Below are 22195 nucleotides of genomic sequence, written 5' to 3' on the forward strand. Positions count from 1 at the left end.
CTGGCACAGCTCCTGGTATATGTCCCTTACGTTTATGGGAGGTCAATTAAGGAAGACATCCTCTTCTGGAAACCAGGACAACAGGAGAGGATATTTTTAAAGTACTGGACAGCTTTGTGACATCATGGATTTCGGTGGTCAAGGTGTGCTGGTACCTGTACTGATGGTGCAAAAGCCATGACATGGAGAGACAATGGAGTGGTAACGCGCGTGCAAGCAGTTGCTCCCGACGCCACTTGGGTACTCTGCAGCATCCACCGAGAGGCTCTTTCAAGGGAATGCCTGACAGCTTGAAAGATGGTTTGGACACTACAGTGAAAATGGTTAACTTTGTTAAAGCAAGGCCCCTGAACTCTCGTGTATTTTCTGCACTATGCAATGATATGGGCAGCGACCATGTAACACTTTTACAACATACACAGGTGCGCTGGTTATCAAGGGGCAAAGTATTGACACGTTGTTTTGAATTGAGAGACTAGCTTAAAGTTTTCTTTACTGACCATAATTTTCACTTGTCTGACTGCTTGCATGATGAGTTTCTCACACGACTGGCCTATCTGGGTGATGTTTTTTCTCGCCTGAATGATCTGCATCTAGGATTACAGGGACTCTCCTCAACTATATTCAATGTGCGGGACAAAATTGAGGCTATGATTAAGAAGTTGGAGCTCTTCTCTGTCTCCACTAACAAGGACAACACACAGGTCTTTCCATCATTGTATGATTTTTTTTGTGTGCAAATGAATTTAAGCTTACGGACAATGTCAAATGTCATATAGCGAAGTTCCTGAGTGAGTTGGGTGCGCAATTACGCAGGTACTTTCACGAAACGTTTGACACAAACAACTAGATTCGTTATCCCTTTCATGCCCTGCCTCCAGTCCACTTACCGATATCTGAACAAGAGATCCTCATCGAAATTGCAACAAATCGCGCTGTTAAGACTAGAGGTCGACCGATTATGATTTTTCAACGCCGATACCAATTATTGGAGGACCAAAAAAAAGCCGATACCAATTAATCGGCCGATTTTAAAAATATATATAAAAAAATAAAACATATATAAAAAAACATTGGTATTTGTAATAATGACAATTACAACAATACTGAATGAACATTTATTTTAACACAACAATAAAATCAATTTAGCCTCAAATAAATATTGAAACATGTTCAATTTGGTTTAAATAATGCAAAAACAAAGTGTTGGAGAAGAAAGTAAAAGTGCAATATGTGCCATGTAAGAAAGCTAACGTTTAAGTTCCTTGCTCAGAACATGAGAACATATGAAAGCTGGTGGTTCCTTTTAACATGAGTCTTCAATATTCCCTAGTAAGAAGTTTTAGGTTGTAGTTATTATAGGACTATTTCTCTCTATACGATTTGTATTTCATATTCCTTTGACTATCGGATGTTCTTATAGGCACTTTAGTATTGCCAGTGTAACAGTATAGCTTCCGTCCCTCTCCTCGCTCCTACCTGGGCTTGAACCAGGAACACATCGCCAACAGCCACCCTCGAAGCAGCGTTACCCATCGCTCCACAAAAGCCATGGCCCTTGCAGAGCAAGGGGAACAACTACTCCAAGTCTCAGAGCAAGTGACGTTTGAAACGCTATTAGCGCGCACCCCGCTAACTATCTAGCCATTTCACATTGATTACACCAGCCTAATCTCGGGAGTTGATAGGCTTGAAGTCATAAACAGCGCAATGCTTGAAGCATTGCGAAGAGCTGCTGGCAAAACGCACACAAGTGCTGTTTGAATGAATGCTTATGAGCATGCTGCTGCCTACCATCGCTCAGTCAGACTGCTCTATCAAGTCATAGACTTAATTATAACATAATAACACACAGAAATACGAGCCTTAGGTCATTAATATGGTAGAATCCGGAAACTATCATCTCGAAAACAAAACGTTTATTCTTTCAGTGAAATATGCAACTGTTCCGTATTTTATCTAACGGGTGGCATCCATAAGTCTAAATATTCCTGTTACATTGCACAACCTTCAATGTTATGTCATAATTACGTAAAATTCTGGCAAATTAGGCGGCCCAAACTGTTGCATATACGCTGACTCTGCGTGCAATGGACGTAAGAGAAGTGACACAATTTCACCTGGTTAATATTGCCTGCCAACCTGGATTTCTTTTAGCTAAATATGCAGGTTTAAAAATATATACTTCTGTGTATTGATTTTAAGAAAGGCTTTGATGTTTATGGTTAGCGACAGTCGTGCAATGATTGTGCTTTTTTCGCAAATGCACTTTTGTTAAATCATCCCCCGTTTGGTGAAGTTGGCTGTCTTTGTTAGGAAGAAATAGTCTTCACACAGTTCGCAACGAGCCAGGCGGCCCAAACTGCTGCATATACCCTGACTCTGTTGCAAGAGAAGTGACACAAAGAAATTCATGTTAGCAGGCAATATTAATTAAATATGCAGGTTTCAAAATATATACTTGTGTATTGATTTTAAGAAAGGCATTGATGTTTATGGTTAGGTACACGTTGGAGCAACGACAGTCCTTTTTCGCAAATGCGCACCGCATCGATTATATGCAACGCAGGACACGCTCGATAAACTAGTAATATCATCAACCATGCGTAGTTAACTAGTGATTATGATTGATTGATTGTTTTTTATAAGATAAGTTTAATGCTAGCTAGCAACTTACCTTGGCTTCTTACTGCATTCACGTAACAGGCAGGCTCCTCGTGGAGTGCAATGAGAGGCAGGTGGTTAGAGCGTTGGACTAGTTTAACCGTAAGGTTGCAAGATTGAATCCCCGAGCTGACAAGGTAAAAATGTGTCGTTCTGCCCCTGAACAAGGCAGTTAACCCACCGTACCTAGGCCGTCATTGAAAATAAGAATGTGTTCGTAACTGACTTGCCTAGTTAAATAAAGGTGTAAAAAAATAAGATTTTTTTGGCCAAATCGGTATCCAAAAATACCGATTTCCGATTGTTATGAAAACTTGAAATCATCCCTAATTAATCGGCCATTCCGATTAATCGGTCGACCTCTAAGACACTGATGCCCTTTGCAACCACGTACCTATGTGAGAGTGGATTCTAGGCCCTCACGAGCATGAAAACGAAAAATAGCCACAGACTGTGTGGGGAAATGATTTAAGACTGAGACTCTCCAATACAACTTAACATTGCAGAGTTATGTGCATCCTTTCAAGCACACCCTTCTCATTAACCTGTGGTGAGTTATTCACAATTTTCAATTAACAAATAAGGTTTTAGATGTAAGATGGTTAAATAGAGACCAAAATGATTTATTATTATTATATTATTATTTGTGCCCTGGTCCTATAAGAGCTTTTTGTGACTTCCCACAAGCCAGGTTGTGACGACAACTCACTCTCATTCTTATGTTGAGTAAATTTATTGTAGTGTGTGTGTGGCAGGCTTATAATGATGGTAAAAAAACACAATTTTGAGAGTGTGCTGACCCTGGTGCTAGAGAGAGTACGCAGCTGGAGGTTGAAAGCTGGACTATAAAAAGTTTGGGAACCACTGATAATGTACATGGACTGTTCATAGAAACTTTGTTGGGTAGGGAATGGTGACCTCTAACTCGGTAGAAAAAGGATGGTTTAGTCTCTCTAGAGCAGTGGTTCCCAAACTTTTTATAGTCCCATACCCCTTCACATTCAACCTCCAGCTGCGTACCCCCTCTAGCACCAGGGTCAGCGCACTCTCAAATGTTCTTTCATCGAGTTGTGTGTGAGTACTTTTGCACGCCCAATATAAGTGAACCCAAATCAATGTAGTTGTCATCATATTTGCTCCTCTTCGATGGTCCAACGTCCCTGTCTGCTGTTCGGTGCTTTCCCGGGTAAGGTGGCAGTAGCTCTTCAGCTGCATCAGATTCACAACTGTCTGTGTCCATGCTAGCTGGACTAACAACAAATGTAGAATTACTGATGCTAGTATTGGATGTTCTCGTGGAAGCAGAACAGCTTGTGTCGTCGACAGGTGCAGGTGTAGTACTGCTGGTAGTAGCAGTACTACCAGTAGAGCTGGTATGTGTCTCTATGGATGCGGGCCTTACTTTTTCTAAGCATTTATCAATTTTCGAGCAAACGGAATGAGCTGCAGCTATGTTTGGCTACATACAGACCGTTAGTGAAATTCCCGCGAGAGAGTAATGGTTAATGTGATTGGATGTTAATAATTTGACTAGGCTACTTGTATTTGACATTGTGTTGTTATATCTCTGAACACTAGATGGTTTCATTTTATTTTTGGCAGTTAAACGAGGCTTCTCAGGCGAGGGGAAAAAAACCTCACCCAAATAAAGCATTTGGTATTATTATACTCCCTGCCTCATTGTCATCGCTTTTCAAACCCCTAAGAGATAATTATCTTCGTAACCCTCTTATATTATTAGGCCTAGTATCACAAGTTAGCTAGATGATTAGATCCTTGATTTTGTGCTGACATTTTGAAACAGACCCAGCTAGCAGAAGGGTTCCACTGTGTCATTACAGCTGAACGATGTAGCGTCTGAAATGGGCTTATTTAATGGGGTAATCATGTGCCTCAGGTTTCAAAAGCCCCTTTTCATAAATGCGTGCTCCGAGGCGATGGTGAGGATGAATAGATCCGTGGATGTGGGTGGTTAAGACAACTGGGCCTCTCTCTATTCCCCCACCCCCCCGGGCAAGATAACATCTGACTCGAGCTCTAATGACGGTCTCTCGCTCAGTGTTTCATCATCTGAGACGGGCAGCTTTTTAGCACTGTCATTGTTACATGAGGAATGCTCCGGGGCGCTTTCCGGCAGCTCTGCTCAGGGAAGGGAGCCAGCCAGAAACGCTCCTCTAGTCGTCTCTTATCTGCAGAGTCAGTGGCGCGACTCCCTCTGAACAGACCGACCCTGCTTGCGTCATCTCACGTGTACCTACTGCATAAGTGTTCTAGCCAGCATCGCTGTGACTTCGAGAGCCGGTGGGCTGTAAGTTAATTAGTACGTGACTGAAAAGGACCCTGTGATTATCATTTAATATCGCTTATTAAAATTTACACCGCTCCTTCAATGCTAAGCAGAATTAAAGTCATGTAGGAGGAGCATATGGACAGCTGTGCCCCACACTTATGAATATAACCTCCTACATTTGATAAGTTCCTAATGTGTCAAATGAAACGCTCTCCCAAAGTGTGCTTTATGGCTGCTTAACTCCTCGCTCAAATGGCGAGTAATGATGCTCAAAACTGGCACCAAATGCATTGAATCAATCACGACACTGGCAGAAAAATGGCACAAAGAAAGCATTGTTGTCATGTGGCTTATTTCTAACCAAGCAGGATTTTCAGTTTTTCCTTACCACAGAAAATAGGCTATAACTAGGTTCTGGGGTTTGGTCCAGGCGGTCACGGCCCTACTCATGCGATAGTGCTTTGACCCCTGACAATCTAATGCCCTTCAGGCCATCCTCACAGTCACAGGGAAGGCATCCAAAGCTCAACCTCAGCAGCACCTCATCCCCCATCACTCTTCCCCTCCCAGCAGTCGCCGTGGAGTCGGTCTGCCCAGAGCAGCGTCAGTGAAAGAGGCTTTGATTGGTTTTCACACCTCTGAGGCTCTTGGCTGCGAGGCGCAGCGATAACATTACTCTTTGGCTGTGGATGGAGTAAAGCGGAGGAGGGATATCGATAGCACTATTATGCGCCAGTGGAGAAACTGAGCGGGAGTACAGTGCAGCACTGGCACAAACTAGTTGTAGAAACTGAAGGGGGCGTAGAGTGCAGCCCTGTGGCACCCCATCTGACTGGCGACTTGACTTCCACCACACTAAACCAAGACCTCTGCCCCTCCACTAGGGAAAATGATGATGAAATGTAGGAGTTGTTTGAAGGATGGTGCATGATTGCATTCCTTTTATATCAGGTCTATTTTTTTTAATCCACCGAATCGAAACATAACTCTGTATTAGTCTCATGAGGATAGTTATCTATCAGTGTTTGTTGTTAACAGTGTAGCCTACTTTGCCCCAGACTTGTCTTAGAGATGATTGTATGATGGATTTAGTACTTATAATCATATTATATCTAGCTACAGCTAGTGTCTTACATAAGTAAGGCATACCTTCACACACATATAGCTTTGTTGGGCTCAGCTCAACTTCATATCCCAAATCACATCCGTGTGAATGCCTGCTCTCAGTTTGATGCTTCCACTGGTGCTTTTTTAAAATCACAGTGGGGTAAAAAAAAACAGGCACTTTCCATCAGGTTTCTAATTTTGTATCGGGCTGACAACACCCGGCTGACCAGCGTGATTACACGTTATTTGCTCTGCGAACTCCTCGGTGTGCGATAACCCCTCCTTGATTAAAGGTCTGCTTACGTTTGTGACAGGAACAATAAGCTGGATGTTGAAACGGGGGAACCGTAAAGCGTGGTTCAGAATTACAACCACCCTTATAGAATTGATGTGGACATGTGATGTGAAGAAAAATATTTGGTCATCAAAAATACGGTCCACTTCATCTTTTCTGACATGTTGCCTTGGCTAAAAGCAGAGGCATCATGTTCCCATTATTTTAGAAGGGGCATGAAGTATGCGAGGATGGAGGGGGGTGGTACTCCTTTCGTGAAGTTGGAGAATTTTAAATTTTTCAAACATCTGGAACAGCTTTTTCGCGCATTCTAGAGCCATAATCATTATGCCTAATTCTATGTAAAAAATATGTATATTTTTCTGTGTAGGTTATGTAAGCATACCTGTTGAGCTGTCTGTATCCTCCTGACTGGTGGTTATTTAGGAACAAACATTTGGGTAAAAGATTAAAAGAAATGTTTGTCTTTTTCAGTACATTTAGTAATTGCTTGCATTTCTAAGGTCTCGCAACTTTTCCAGCAGACATGCCAGCTAAGATAGTTAGAGTAGCTTTTCTAACTTGATTGATAGCCTGAAATGGCTTGGTAGCTAGTTATGAAGTTGGGAGATTGGGGAACTTATCTAGCTAGCTAAAGCCAACTTCATAAAATTGCTTGGTGGCTAGTATTACAACAAAACATTTATGTTTTATTTGCAAAGGAATGAATGGACAAATGCTGTATGTGTGTGTGTCACTCTACACCCTATCTCTTTCTCCATTGAGTGTCTAGCGTCCTGCCAAGGCATCCTTTTACTCTGTGCACCTTGGAAGTAACCACTTACAGTACTAGGGAAAATGGGTTGTGGGGGGGTACTCTTTGCCTTGTCCAGTCAGTGGGCACCTTCCTCAAAATACCGCTGATAGATATTTGTATACAAAATTATGATACAATGTGGGCTTAAATGAAGTTTAGTAATTCATTTAACATCTGAAAAATGTTAAAACAGGACAAATCTGAGGGAGCACGTGCCATGCTGCAGTAGTAAACGTAGCTCTAGGTCAGAGCTAGCTAGGCAGTGTGTGCATGGAGAGTGGCTGGCTGTATGCTGGTTTGTCAGTAGACTGGTAGGGAGGTTGTCCTATTTCAGCATGAACCCATGACCGGGGAGCTGGCGCTCGGCTAATTAGGTCACTGCTCTCCCCTTACTGCCTGGGGGTGTGGAGGTGAGGCATTTCAACAGCAGAAGATAGATACCGAATGCTTCAGATTTTTTACATCCAGTGAAATATCTGGTGCCTTGTCTCAGACCTCTGAGCTAGCTACGCTCAACCCCACTACACACAACTCCCCATATGTTTGATATGAGGATCCCCATTTAGCCGCTGCAAAAGCATCAGCTGTGAATATCAATGTTGCCCCTCAGTATTCAATGTGTTGAAGTCTGTCTGCATATGCCTAACCTCTGACCTGTCTTTAGGGTTTATTCATAATCTAGGTCTTTAACAAGGTCTTTCTTTAACTTGTGTTAATGTATTTTTTATTGTATTTTTTTCAGGGCCGATGCACGCGAGAGAACTGCAAATACCTCCACCCCCCGGCCCACCTCAAGACTCAGCTGGAGATCAACGGCCGCAACAACCTCATACAACAGAAGACGGCAGCAGCCATGTTGGCTCAACAGATGCCTTTCATGTTCCCTGGCACGACCATGCAGCCTACCATGGTGAGTAATGGACTACTTGTTTATTTCTCTCTCTCTCGCTCTCTCTCACCTCTTTAACATTTATATCCCTCTCTGTCTCCCCTCTTACCCCCACCTCACCCCCTATTTCTCGGTAGCAGTCGTTTCCTATTAGCCAGGGCCTGGGCTCCAGCCCGGGTCTGAGCTATGCACCCTACCTGACCCACATGACCCACAGCATGGGCATGATGCCCACCGAGATGCTCCAGCCCAGCACCCAGAGTATCATCGTTCCCGGCAGCCCTCCCTGCTCCATGCAGAGCTCCTCCTCCAACCAGAAGCTGCTACGCACGGACAAGCTGGAGGTACACCACCACTAACCAATAACATTACCAGAAGTCCTAGTATATTAGCAGTTAGGAGACATCACCAACTAACCAATTACAATACCAGGAGTTAGGAGAGCCGGCCTCTGGGCAGTCACGATACAAGGAATCAAGAGAGTTTGCCCTACGAGGTGTTGGGAAAGCCTCTCCATAATTATTATCTCACGACATCATCCTTACCCACCTAGGTTGAGGTATAAGTTACCCCTTTTAACACAGATCTTATTTTACCTAGTCCTAACCTCACCCATCAGATTGAGAGATTTTATATTTTACATACTCCCTTTCCACACACCTTGACTTTGAAAGAATAGATGACTTTAAGAACCTTTCCGTTGTTTAAATCTACTTAAGATAGATGAGGTTATTTCAATGGGGGTTTTGTTTATACAACAACAAAGCACCGAGGCCATTGTGTCGTAATGAAAACAAAGAATAGCCTTGGAAGGATGGCAAACACAGACAGGCCTCGGAGTGTAGGTGTATTGTGTGTGTTTATCTCAAAGTACCGTCACTTAGCAACAGAGCCATGTGGTTGCTAATGAGAGGCCGTGTTCCACTGAGGAATGGGGACACTCCCCACGCTAAGTGAGACTGTTTACCGCCTTCTGCGCGTGTTTGTGGAGGGGCTGTGTGTGTTCTCTCCGTGCTTTGTGTGTCTTTGCGTGTGTGTGTGTGTGTTTGAGTGTGTGTTTGCGTGCACATGTGCGTGCGTGTTCTCCCCACACTTAGTGAGTGTGCGGTGTTGTTTTACATCCCAGGCTGTGAGTGAAGCCCCCTGTGATTGACTACGCCCAGGCTCTGAATAGATAAACACCTCAATCTGTTCATTCAGTGCATAGTTATAAACCCAATGATAAGTTATTGTTATGTTATTGGTATGTGTATTATATTGTATGATATATTGAGCCAATATTTGTCTGTCTGTCTGTCTGTCTGTCTGTCTGTCTGTTTGTCTGTGTGCACCCCACCCTCCTTCCCCAGGTGTGCCGGGAGTTCCAGCGGGGCAACTGCGCGCGTGGCGAGACGGACTGCCGCTTCGCTCACCCCAGCGACAGCCCTATGATTGACACCAGCGACAACACGGTGACCGTGTGCATGGACTACATCAAGTCCCGCTGCTCCCGGGAGAAGTGCAAGTACTTCCACCCGCCGGCCCACCTGCAGGCCAAGATCAAGGCTGCGCAGCACCAGGCCAACCAGACAGCCGTGGCCGCACAAGCCGCCGCCATGGTGAGACCCTCCGCCCCCCTCACAGCCTGTAGAGTAGTGAGCACCTCACAGCACACTCACTAGAGTAGGGTGGCAAAAATCTGCTAACTTTTCCAAATTCCCTGGTTTTCTGAAATCCTGGTTGAAATATTCCTGAAATCAGGAGGGAATCCTTGAACCGTAATTTCTGGAAAACCTGGGACTTTTGGGAAAGTTACAAGACTTTTGTAGCCCCAGCAAGGTCAGACAGCACACCTGACAAAGGGCCAGATCAAAAAATATAATCTCTAATGTTTATAATATGTAATCAACTATAGACGATTAGTTTGGTAAAGTACACAAACTTAAATCTTAAAAATTCTACTTTACACATCTACAAAAGAACACAAGTACATAAAATGTGGAGCACTGCTTTATTTCTTCCATACAGTTGATATACCACCTTCCTAGAATACTATTATGGACGCTTCTATACAATTCACAGAAATGTGACCACTCAACCCACACTCAGGTCATTGTATAGGCTCTATAGTTATCAGGCTTTGGAAAAGGTAAAGTGAATGTATAACACGACCACAACAGTCTATGGCTACGTCCCAAATACCCTATTCCCTATAGAGTGCACTAATTTTGACCAGGGCCCATCCCAGATGGATTCTATTCCCTATATAGTGCACTAATTTTGACCAGAGCCCGATGTTCAAAAGTAGTGCACTATATAGGGATTAGACTGCCATTTGGGACGCAGACTATTATTAGCTTCAGGCTAGGAGCTTTTTTTTTCACCCTTGATCATACATACAAAGACAATGCCCGCCCTCCTCTCAATGATAAATGTAGATCTCTGCAGATTAGTACAAATTGAATCAAGAGAGATGGATGAGAATGCGAGGCCATTGGTCCACTCCCTCATTATTGGACCCTTCACTAAGGCAGGCAGAGAGACAGGCAGGCAGGAGCAGGTTTTGGCAATAGGACTTTCACTTGGCTGTGACCCTCCCTTCCCTCTCTCTATACTTCGTGTCTACATTGGTCCGAGTCAGTCGCTGTTGAATGGGTGAACTTGGCTCTGTCTTGCCCGCTGTCACTGCTCTCACGCTGCTGTCTGATTCCATGGCATCGTCCAGCATGCTTTTCGTCTCATCAGCTTGCTCGTCCATCGCTGCTTGCTCTAAAAAGCCAACCGCACCTCCACTGATACTAGGTGAAAAGATGACTCGAGCATAGTTAAATGGACATAAATAATAGGAAAACACACATCATCCAGTGCTGAAGCCATGATTATGAGTTTGACAACTCGCGCTCTGTTTCCTTAAGCTGGTGTGACCTGAGATAAAATATCTGGGCGACAGGGCTTATGGTTTACCGGAGGACAGAGAGCTTTTTAGTCAGCTCTGTGGGAGCATTTCCCCACTGCAATTCTCTCAATAAATGTATCATGTACTATAAAGCCATTACAATGTATTGACACAAGGTACAGTAAGTTAGATACTGTTTTAGTTTTTTATAAAGGAGAACTTATGTATATTTATCATTTTTATGACAGGATAGGAGCAGGAGCAAAAACCGAATCCCTGCCGAAGGGGGAAGCATATGGTTCCGGAAACCGAGAGGATTAACCTCTCGACCAGACTCTTGTCCTAAGTTAGATACAGTTACAGGCACTGAAAAGATATACCATAGTACAGTTTGTTGTGACAAACTATCAAAAGGAGTCAGAGTGCCATGTTGCTCATGCATTGTTTAACTTTTTAGTGCCCGGAACTGTACCAACAATACATGTATCATGAGCGTACATTCCCCAAAGATTTGGTAATCTGGAAATATGCCCCAGACAGAACCAAGTTTATAGTACATAAGATTATAAACAGCAGGTGGAGGTGGTTGAGTTTTACGCTATGCAGTTACACTGAGGTGTCATTTGATTTCATTTTGTTCCATTTTGTCTTCATAGCCTGTCGTGTCCCAAGTTGAATGCTGCCATCTTTGCTTCCATTAACCATAACATTTCAGTCTGAATCTAACACCGAATCTGAGGTGTATTCATTTGGAATGATGGTAACACTTTATAAAATACCTAATACCTTTATAAAAGGTACCTTAATGTAAAGTGTTACCGAAAAATCTTAGTATTATCCTACACGTAAAGGAAAGGCTTGTGCATGGTCTAGTAATCATAAGTGCCTTGGTTGTCCCATCGATGTTTCCTTTGTGCAATGTCATCGATTTGGTTTCATTCAGAAGGCTTGCAAACAAACAGACGTCATTTAAAAAAAATCTTCTTTAAATGTTATTGCGTTGAGCAAATATCTATTTTTCTTTTAATGTAGAAACCGAGAGGAATGTAGAATAAACAGAGCTCCACATTCTGTGATGACTTTCCTAAAAACAGACAGTTACAATTCACATTTTGACTTTCACCTCTCCAACGTTGCCCATGAACCACACACTAACTAATTACTACACATTTGGGTTCACTCATGTATTAGTGCAGTTATGGGAAGAAAAATAGTCGTTTTGCTTTTACCACCTAAATCAGATTTTTTCTACCCCATGACTGAAATGGATGTGACCGACCAGCTGCCAAAACATTGTCCTTTCTACCATTGTCTGCCATAGGGCATCTTCTATCAAACCATTGGTCATAATGGCCTCCATAAAATGTGCATTGGTTCCAAATTGCACTGCTTTTGTTGTAAAAGCTAATAATTCCAATCAACAAGACATGTGGTCCTTCATTGTCCAATCAACAATACTTTTGCTTCCCCATTGTCCATTGAGCAGAAACTCTCACTTGCTGAGAACATCTAGTCCCTAGTAGCCCATTCCCTTGACTTGTTTTTGTTTTCCCAGATCGAAAAGGACAGGATAGGTTTAAGCGACGGTGATGGTTCAATCCTAGCCCTCTAATATGTTTGCTTTCACCTATCCAGTCCTTTCAGCTCTATGAACACAATAGTAAGGGCTAGAGCAAAGACTAGGGTTTTCTGGTGAAAAATGTATGTTGCGCTCACATCCTATTCTGTCATGGTGGCCAGTCACACCAAAGCACCAAAAACAGAGCCAACGATATTCCATACAGCAGATAGTGTACAAGTGTGTTTACAGAAGAGGCCGAATCCTACCTTTTTAGATCTGCGAACATAACTCAAACTTTCACGTAAATCACGATGTCAAAGGGAGATTTATGAAAAATGTTGACTTATGCGCACAGATCTCAAGTTAGGATTTGGTCCAACTGAATGTCGATTGTGTTTATATCAATAATACCCCAAGATATTTTGATAGATTGATTAGATAGCTGATTTACTTGTAAAGAAGTAGCTAGCTTTACAGAACTAATAACTGCTATCCAAATAGTTTGTTTACTTCATTTGAAAATCTTTGTATTTCTTAAACTTTTTAACCAAAGGTATAGTAGATGCTTTTTTTGCTTTCGTACTAATTCAGAACTTAATCGATATGTTTCTTCAAACAAACAAATAATTTTTGTTTATGTGCATGCCTATTGTTTCGTACGTGGTATACTGCATTCAGATTATTTTGTTTTGTTTTTCCTTCTCACCTATCCACAATGCAATGCTGTCCCCCATGACGCACCTCTGCTTGCTGTTACCTGTATGTTAATACGCTTGACTCCCATTGGCCCACTGCCATCATGTGCTCGCTGCCTGCTATTTAAAGACTCAGTCGACTGCCAAAGCAATGAAGCGACCCCTCGAGGCAACTGTAGAACTGGTACTTTGACCTTTCACCTTTTGCTTTGCATGTAGCTTCTTTAATGTACTGTAGCAACTCACAATAATTTTAATTTGGCTTTTTGCTGTTTTAAATGCCCAAGTATTTGTATTATGCAATTAATATCCACCAATATGATTCTTGTAGTTATTCTTTTAGTATGCTTTACATTGATTGATCGTATAACAACAATGAGAATGTTAATTATCAAGTATCAATTTGTTTGTTACTGTACTGTAAATCATTGTTTTATAATTGCCTTGCTAGATATCGTGTGTAGTTTCCTTCATTGTCCCCATGTGGTTATTTAAACCTAAGTTGCCATTGTGACTTCTCTGTCGTAACTTTGTGCTGTTTTGTAGCTAGTAGCCACAAAAGACCCCGAGCAGCAGTGTGATTTCTCGTGTTAAAGTATAGAGAATAGTCATGTGAATGTAGTCATTTTTGAGGCCTCCGCCTCGTATCTAACGTCTCCTCGTCCCTCCCGTACAGGCTTTCCCCCACGGCTGCCTGCAGCCCCTACCAAAGAGACCAGCACTTGAGAAGAGCAACGGGGCCAGCTCACTCTTTCACCCCAGTATGTTGCACTACCAGCAGGCCTTGGCCAACGCACAGCTGCAGCAGCAGACGGCTTTCTGTGGCTTTCCCACAGGTAGGGGGTACACCCGTCCGCAACACATGTTCAGACTCACACACACACCTATACACATTTATGTACACACACACACGTTTGTACACACTCTTGTACACAGATGCACACCCATGTAGCATGTAGACACACACTAGATAGAGCTTCCCCAACTTTCCGTTTCCCCATAAAAGCATCAAAGGGCAAAATTCATGTATATAACCCTTAAAAGGTTTCACCAGGTGAGCTTGTGAGGAAATAAGATATTCCCCATTTCTTCTCCAAAAGTTTGAGGCCAGTCTCTCTTTAAACCAACAGTGATCAAGCGCTTTTCCTCAAGTGGAAATCAAGTTGATATGGGCCCTGTTCAAAATAGTGCAGTGCATTATATAGGTGATAGGATGCCATTTGGAATGCAGCCACGGTATGCTTGCTTCTCATATAAATGTGTAATTGCAGCCAGGTGCCAGGACAAGGTAAAGGCATGGATATCCTTTGATCACAGCGGTAAAAGCGGTCTTTTGTGGCTGATGATGGGATATATTGCTGTATGATTATATTAAGTACACTAGGCATTTTAAGGCCTACTTATAAAACGGCAGACTTCCAGTCTTTGCGCTAATGCCAGTTGCAATTGGCTCGCAAAACTACCTCTAACTTCCTTCATAGTGGACGCAGAGACATACAAATGGCATCCACGAGTTCATCTGACTCTGGAGAAGTAGATAAAGGTATTCATTGCCAAAATCCCAAACAATCCCTTTAAGCCTCTTGTGGATGAGACTACCTTCCCTAACCCCCTATCCGTCCCTACCTACTCCTTTAGTGTTCAAATCGAAGTTTATTTGTCACGTGCGCCGAATACAACAGGTAGACCTTACAGTGAAATGCTTACTTACAGGCTCTAACCAATAGTGCAAAAAAGGTATTAAGTGAACAATAGGTAAGTAAAGAAATAAAAACCACAGTAAAAAGACAGTGAAAAACAATAGCGATGCTATATACAGTAGCGAGGCTATAAAAGTAGCGAGGCTACATACAGACACCGGTTAGTCAGGCTGATTGAGGTAGTATGTACATATAGATATAGTTAAAGTGTTATTATCCTCCATGGCTTTTACACCCTTCCTCTCCTTTCCTAGTGTAGGAAGCTTGTTCGGAATGCTGTGTACACACCACACATGAGTTCAATTAATATCGGTTTCTCTATGAAAACTCTAGCTGTGCTTTATTGAGCCAAAAGTGCAAACCCTGCCCATCTGGCACTCCAGATCCAACGCATAAAGTAATTTGAAAGAAGACATACTATTTGAACTCAGGTCTGATTCGTTCTCACTGCATGGTCCAAGCATCCAGCCCTTAACCTTCACTAGCCTGATCCCAGAAATGTGTGTGCTGTCTTGCCAGCTCCTATTGCCATTGTCACACCATGTGTCTGCTGTGACAGAGACCATAGGAGTTGGCAAGATGGCACACACATCTGCAATCTGAGGCTAATTAACCTCTGACACTGAAAAAGTTTCATTTGTAGTATGTGTGACCTTACCTTCCCACCCCCTCCAGAACATATTTTTTCATGATTGATTTATTTACAGACCAGACATATATATATTTCTTTGACCTTTATTTAACTAGGCAAGTCAGTTAAGAACAAATTCTTATTTACAATGACGGCCAAACCTGTACGACGCTGGGCCAATTATGCGCCGCCCAATCACGGCCGGATGTGATACAGCCTGGATGTGTAGCATAAGACTACAAATGGAGTCAAACTGCACAGTCCAGTTATACCAATTGCAGGCTTGTGAAATTTGTTTAAAAGGCATGTTGTTTATATAGCTAGCTACCAAAATCTCTAGCCTGGTCCCAGATCTGTTTATGCCTTCTTGCCGGCTCCTATGGTCAATGGCATGCCATACAGTACAAACCGATTTTGGACCAGGCTACCACCAAAATCTCTGTCTTTCTTCTCTAACATGTTTTTCTCCTTCCCTTATTAACCCTCTGTTCACTCTCTTCCACTGCATGATCACACAGGGTCAGTCTTGTGCATGACTCCTGCTAGCAGCCTTGGTAGGTTCCTTCCTTTCCCTTTTTCATTCTCTCACATATTCCTTTAAAGGTTTAGGGTGAATTTACCCCTAGACTTTGATCTTGGGTCCCCACTAATGTTTAAGGTTAGGATTGGGGGAGGAGAAGCTGATCCTAGATCTGTACCTAGGGGAATCTTCACCTTGGAGCCTCTTTAAATTGGGGGGAGAGCGGGAACAGGCCGGGATATGTAAGCGCTTACAGGTGACACAAAGTTCATGGATGTTGTGACACAGTGAGAGGCACGGATGTAGAACATTGGGCTAGAGTGTATGATTGATTGTTTTTACTGAAAAGCGCCACAAAGTGCTGCAAAGTCCTACATGTCAATTTGAAATCCCCGGTAAGAGATGATTGTTACTTAGCTACTTACTGTCTTATAACCTAATTATGAAATGTGAAGTGTTATTCTTAACATTATTAGTATATATATATATATATATAAAAATGCATTCCAAATGAATTGTTTGTTGAAAAGTAGATATTGTTTACTGTGCTGTGTTGATCCCAGAGACATAGAAAGAGGGTAAACACAATTGGTAGAAAAGCTCTCGATCTTGATGGGGCTCTAATTGTTTTCCAGTTAATCTCAATCTTATAATACCACTCATCATATCTCACTCAGTCCTCTGGGAACAACTGATTGTCGGGCCAAATTTCCTTGATTGTAATTCAGGTTTTTCTCTCCTTTTTTTTCTCCCCCATGCTTCCTCTCGCTTTTGCATTGTGATGTGCACGCCTTCCGCTGGGCTAACCTAACGATGGCTCGCCCCTCTCTGTAATATGCGTCATGCCCAAAAACAACAACAACCAAACAATCAATACTCGTTGCCATGGTTACCACACTGCCTCCACTGCCTACCTGTTCATTGCTTCCATGGTCCCCCCCTTCCTGAAAAAGTACCCATGATGTACAGTGCTACGCCTGCTAATATCTCTGCAACAACAACTCCTGCCACAAGTGTCCCCTACGCAGCAGCAGCGCCAGCCAATCAGGTTTGCTCATTTTAAAGCTTTCTTTCATACAATCCCAGAGCTCTAAATAAGTGCTTGAAGACCATAGTCCATAGAGCTGATCTACTATCATTTCAATTAAAGTAGTCAATTTCTTATTTTACTTCTATGACTGCAGAAAAGTTGACTACTTCAAAATGGCGAAAGCCCTCAATGGCGCTGCCTATGTTAAAACCGACTTTGGTCCAAGTGTGCCCTCTATCCAACTCTATGGCTGAGCCCAACCTCAACATCCTTCAATTAAATTCAAACTTTATTGTCCCAACAGAGAAACTCATTCATGCTCTAGTCTAGTCTGCTACTGTGGTATATTTCAATGTCTGCCACAGGTGTCAGAATGTGTTGGCTTTTATTTCAGAGGACTGCTGCACGTTTTGTACAAGTATATGTTTAGTAATTTATTGGGTGTGTCACACAATGACCCAGTGAAGCACTTATTCAGAGCTCTCACATTTGCAAGTAATAGTTGTCTTGTGTTGCATTGGATCCTAGTTTTTGTTTTACATGCATGTTGTTTTTCATCCACTTTACTTTGATGTCAAGTTTCCCTCTTCACCTGCGTTAGAAACATCATCTGTATGTTTCATGACACACGCACATACACTTTTTTTCCACCTAAAAAAAGCCTAGCCACCATCTCCATCCACCATGTTGGCTCCTGTCAGCAAACGCAGCTTCACTCTCTGACTTCCTCTTCGGCTTGGCGGTGATGGGTGAGGACAAAAGCCTTGAGGAAACTGTCGAACCAGGGTGGCCATCTCTGCTATATTAGTGTTACAGGAGACAGGACGATGCCTCCGGAAAGGCCTAAAATGGCTCCAGATAAGCACAGGTACTAGCTAGACACATGGCTCTGTCAGCAGGGGCCGGGAAGTTGCTGTTGGGTGTGTAAGTCGGGTGACGTGCACACACACACACAACCCCGTTTAAACCTGACAATTACAGTGCACTGCCAGGTGGAGTGCCCTCAGCAAACAATCAGTCTCCCATTAACCCCACTTAGCAAGGCCTTGAGCGGTGGCCACGTTACAGGCTTGATGAGATTTGATTTACATCTCAATGGTCAGTGAGCTGTCCCAGAAATGTATTGGACGGATGACGTCGATCCATGATCATCAAGACTTCCGGTTGCCGGTGAATCTTCATTATTTCACTCTGTTCCCTCAAATTGGTTTATATTGCAGTGTAGAAAGTGATGGTTGGTTTTCTGTTGGTTTCACATCGTTATATATTCAATCCCAGGCTTTATTTGGTCAAAATAATGAACCAGAAAATGCACTCTTACACGCCATACAGTGCCTTCAGAAAGGTTTCATACCCCTTGACTTATTCCACATTTTGTTGTTACAGCCTGAATTCAAAATGGATGAAAATGTTTTATTTATTTTTGCAATCTTTTTGAAAATGTAATACAGATATCTCCTTTACATAAGTCTTCACACCCCTGCGTCAGTACTTTGTAGAAGCACCTTTGGTGGCGATTACAGCTTTGAGTCATCTTTTGGGTATGTACCAATCTTGCACATCTGGATTTGGGGGTTTTCTCCCATTCTTCTGTGCAGATTTTTTCAAGGTCTCTTAAGTTAGTTGGGGAGTGACATTGAACAGCAATCTTCAAGTCTGGGCTTTGGCGGGCCACTCAAGGACTGAAGCAGAGATGAGGAAGTCATTATTAAACACTATTATTGCACACAGTGCAACTTATTATGTGACTTGTTAGACACATGTTTTACTCCTGAACTTATGTAGGCATGCCATAACAAAGGGGTTGAATACTTATTGACTCAAGACATTTCAGCTTTTCATTTTTTATTTGAAAAAAATACAGAAAAACACAATTCCACATTGACATAGGGTATTGTGTGTAGGCCAGTGACCAAAAATCGCAATTTAATACATTTTTAATTTAGGCTGTGATTACAAAATGTGGAAAAAGTCCAGGGGTGTGAATACTTTCTGAAGGCACTGAAACTTTAACATGTTAGACGCCTTTAATCAAGACTCTAGAATTTCAATTGATAGTCTAAAAAATATTCTCTCTCTACTGATTCTCCTCCCAGCATCTAGTCTGTATGACCAACCACGCTAATATTATTACTGGCACATGACTTATTATTGCTGCCTATGATGTTTTATTATTGTATGTCTACTATTACGGATAGGTCTCTCCACCCTTTTCCTCAAAACTCAATAAGCAGTCCCACTTGCTATTTATCATTCATGACTAGCAATTTCCTTGATATTGTTCTGTTTTTGGACCATAACCAAGGAGAAATATGACTTTGCCCTTAAGGATTTTTAATGATTGCGGTACCTTAGAAACACACACCCATCTCCATAGGGCGTTCCAAATGACACCCTATTCCCTACAGTGCACATAAAGCCGTTTGGGCCCTGATCAGTGATGTAGTGCAGTATACTGGGAAAAGTGTTCCATATGGGGGACTAACCTGAATCCCAAATCAACCCCTAGCCCTGATCTGAGCTGAGCGGAGTGCATAGGTGTAAGCAATGGATAGGGATTCAGGGTATATGCCGTCACAGTCCAGACACAACCCAGCTACAGTATTACATGAGTTGTCTATCTATAATATACATTGTGTTTTCACAGTAAGATTTTTAATAGTTTGTTTTGGAACTGCGTAGCGTGTTTGACATAGGTGAAGTGGACCCTCTTTTTAAGGCCCAGTGCAGCCAATGTGATTTTCCTGTGTTTTCTATATATTTCCACACTATGAGGTTGGAATAATACTGTGAACATGCGAAAATGATGATAATGTCCTTTTAGCTGAAATTTCAGCATGTTTTGGTGGGATGGAGTTTTGGCCTGCCAGGTAACCTCACCAAGCAGTAAATGTTAATAGACCAATAAGGAAGAGAGTTCCAAACCTCTCTGCCATTAACAGCTCATTTGTTTTCACATCCCCACTCAGACCTCTCCAAGACTGCTTTGTGCTATTTCTTTTATTTTATTAACAATCACAGTAAGGTACTTAATTGTTACCCAGAAATGATTTGATATTGAGATTAAAAGGGCTGCATTGGACCTTTAAAGGACTGAACACACCGTAACTGATATTGGCCTGCTGGGTGTCGACGAACGGTGCTGATTCAACATGTAGCGATTTAATATGCTACCCGATGCTTTTAACCGTTCATCGACGTAGTCTGTTTTTAGCTTTTAAAGGTCATCTTGAAATACAGACAATTAGGGCTGTCCCCGACGAAAGAAAATCTTGGTTAACCGAAAGTCGTCAGTTCTATTTTACCAATAATAGACAAACACTGTGTTTTAATAAAAATCAGCTATATGCATTGAGCTTGTCTGATGCTTTAAGCTTACGGTTTGATGAAAAAATACTTACCTGACCCTATTCTCCTCCTGCTGGCTTTAGCAGATTCTGCCATTAATAGTCTACACGAAGGGAGTCGGCATCGTTTTTTTCCCCATGTGGAATGCCATTTTATCTTGCCACTTCTACCGATCTGCTTCTCAGTTATGGTTTTCATCTGCACATTTCTGTGAAACGGTCACTGTCAAAGTCATGTGGTTAATCAAAATTCAATCTAAATGAAAATGATTCAAACCTAAAAAGTAACTTTTATTGCCATTTCCAACTATGTAAAAATAGCCTACATAAAGCCAACAAATAAAACTATTGCAGCCTGCAGGTGGAAAATATCCTGATCAAAATAAATATCCTATGAATCACATTGGCTACACATGGCCTAACTGCAACTAACTTGAAACATTGTAGCAACTATTAACTTGGCTCCAGCCGCGCTAGCTAACTGTATAAGATATTCTGGGCCCTCAGTTTCCCACGCCAGTGAGCTCGGGACAGACACAGCTGTAGGCTATTTGCGCAAGGGATAAGAAGCAGTGCTTGTCTTGGGCAGGAGCTCACCGGAGCGGAGTACCGACACCTCTAATGTTCTACTGCTAGAGCTCCTGTTCCTCTCATAGAATATTAGCTAAAAGGTATTGTGGAGCTCCTAAATATAAACACTACCAGCACACAAAATGAGTACCTGGAACTTATTTCAGTCCAACTCCAGCACTGATAAGCAGTAATCAGGTAGACCTATTTTATGACGTTTCCACTGAATCAGAGCATGCAATTTTTCCCTTTCACGCTGGGTGATAATCGAAAGGGAGAGAGCAGGAAATAATAATGTAATTCTCAATGGATGTAAAAACAGACTTTGTTTGCTTGCTGTTTGAGCTGAAGAACACATTACTTTGAGAAGCTCCACAGGTCATTAGTGGTGGTGCGTTAAGCCAATCAGAAATACTATCAGATCCCCAAATGGGCACATGTATATGCCTACATTTGCATGCAGGCCAGCTGTCCTATAGGCCTACTTCTATGTGTGCGCGTCCTTACTCAACGTTGACAGAAAAAAAGACTGGTAAATGGAATCAAATAAACCTAAACATGTTTCTTACAAGTGTAGCATAGGTTGTGCACTCTGTGTCCACTCTGACAATGAAAACAGAAAGACTGGAATAATGATATTGAATGCATTAACAGAAATTACCATAACCAAAGTAACAAACTTTGTAGATAAGAAATGATAAGAATTAACGGTAAATGTACTACTGGTGATATACAGTACCAGCCAAAAGTTTGGACACACCTACTCATGCAAGGGCTTTTCTTTATTTGTACTATTTTCTACATTGTAGAATAATAGTGAAGTTATCAAAACTATATAACACATATGGAATCATGGAGCAACCAAAAAAGTGTTAAACATATCAAAGCTTTGCACACTCTTGGCATTTTCTCAACCAGCTTCACCTGGAAAGCTTTTCCAACAGTCTTGAAGGAGTTCCCACATATGCTGAGCACTTGTTGACTGCTTTTCCTTCACTCTGCGGGCCAACTCATCTCAAACCAGCTCAATTGGGTTGAGGTCAGGTGATTGTGGAGGCCAAGTCATCTGATGCAGCACTCCATCACTCTCCTTCTTGGTAGAATAGCCCTTACACAGCCTGGAGGTGTGTTGGGTCATTGTCCTATTGAAAAACAAATGATAGTCCTACTAAGCGCAAACCAGATGGAATGGCGTATCACTGCAGAATGCTTTGGTAGCCATGCT

At 42.2% G+C, this 22195-nt stretch overlaps 1 protein-coding gene across 12 annotated transcripts in view; it reads left to right on the plus strand.

The window, feature by feature from the left end:
- LOC129840641 (muscleblind-like protein 2a) overlaps positions 1 to 22195 on the plus strand; it is a 78491-nt gene that overhangs the window by 47944 nt on the left and 8352 nt on the right. For 4 of the 12 annotated variants that reach the window (XR_008757236.1, XR_008757227.1, XR_008757228.1 and 1 more), the window contains 7 exons: positions 7895 to 8062; positions 8179 to 8385; positions 9391 to 9639; positions 13303 to 13356; positions 13849 to 14008; positions 16022 to 16057; positions 16977 to 17071. Coding sequence is in view for 2 of the 12 variants with exons in the window: in XM_055908654.1 (XP_055764629.1) it covers positions 7895 to 8062; positions 8179 to 8385; positions 9391 to 9639; positions 13303 to 13356; positions 13849 to 14008; positions 16022 to 16057; positions 16977 to 17071 (969 nt within the window). In the remaining 10 variants the exon portion in view is untranslated. The remainder of the gene's footprint in view (positions 1 to 7894; positions 8063 to 8178; positions 8386 to 9390; positions 9640 to 13302; positions 13357 to 13848; positions 14009 to 16021; positions 16058 to 16976; positions 17072 to 22195) is intronic. The other 8 variants (XR_008757229.1, XR_008757230.1, XR_008757232.1 and 5 more) reach the window with 8 other exon arrangements.

This window comes from Salvelinus fontinalis, chromosome 41 (assembly GCF_029448725.1).
Source record: "Salvelinus fontinalis isolate EN_2023a chromosome 41, ASM2944872v1, whole genome shotgun sequence".
NCBI lineage: Eukaryota > Metazoa > Chordata > Actinopteri > Salmoniformes > Salmonidae > Salvelinus > Salvelinus fontinalis.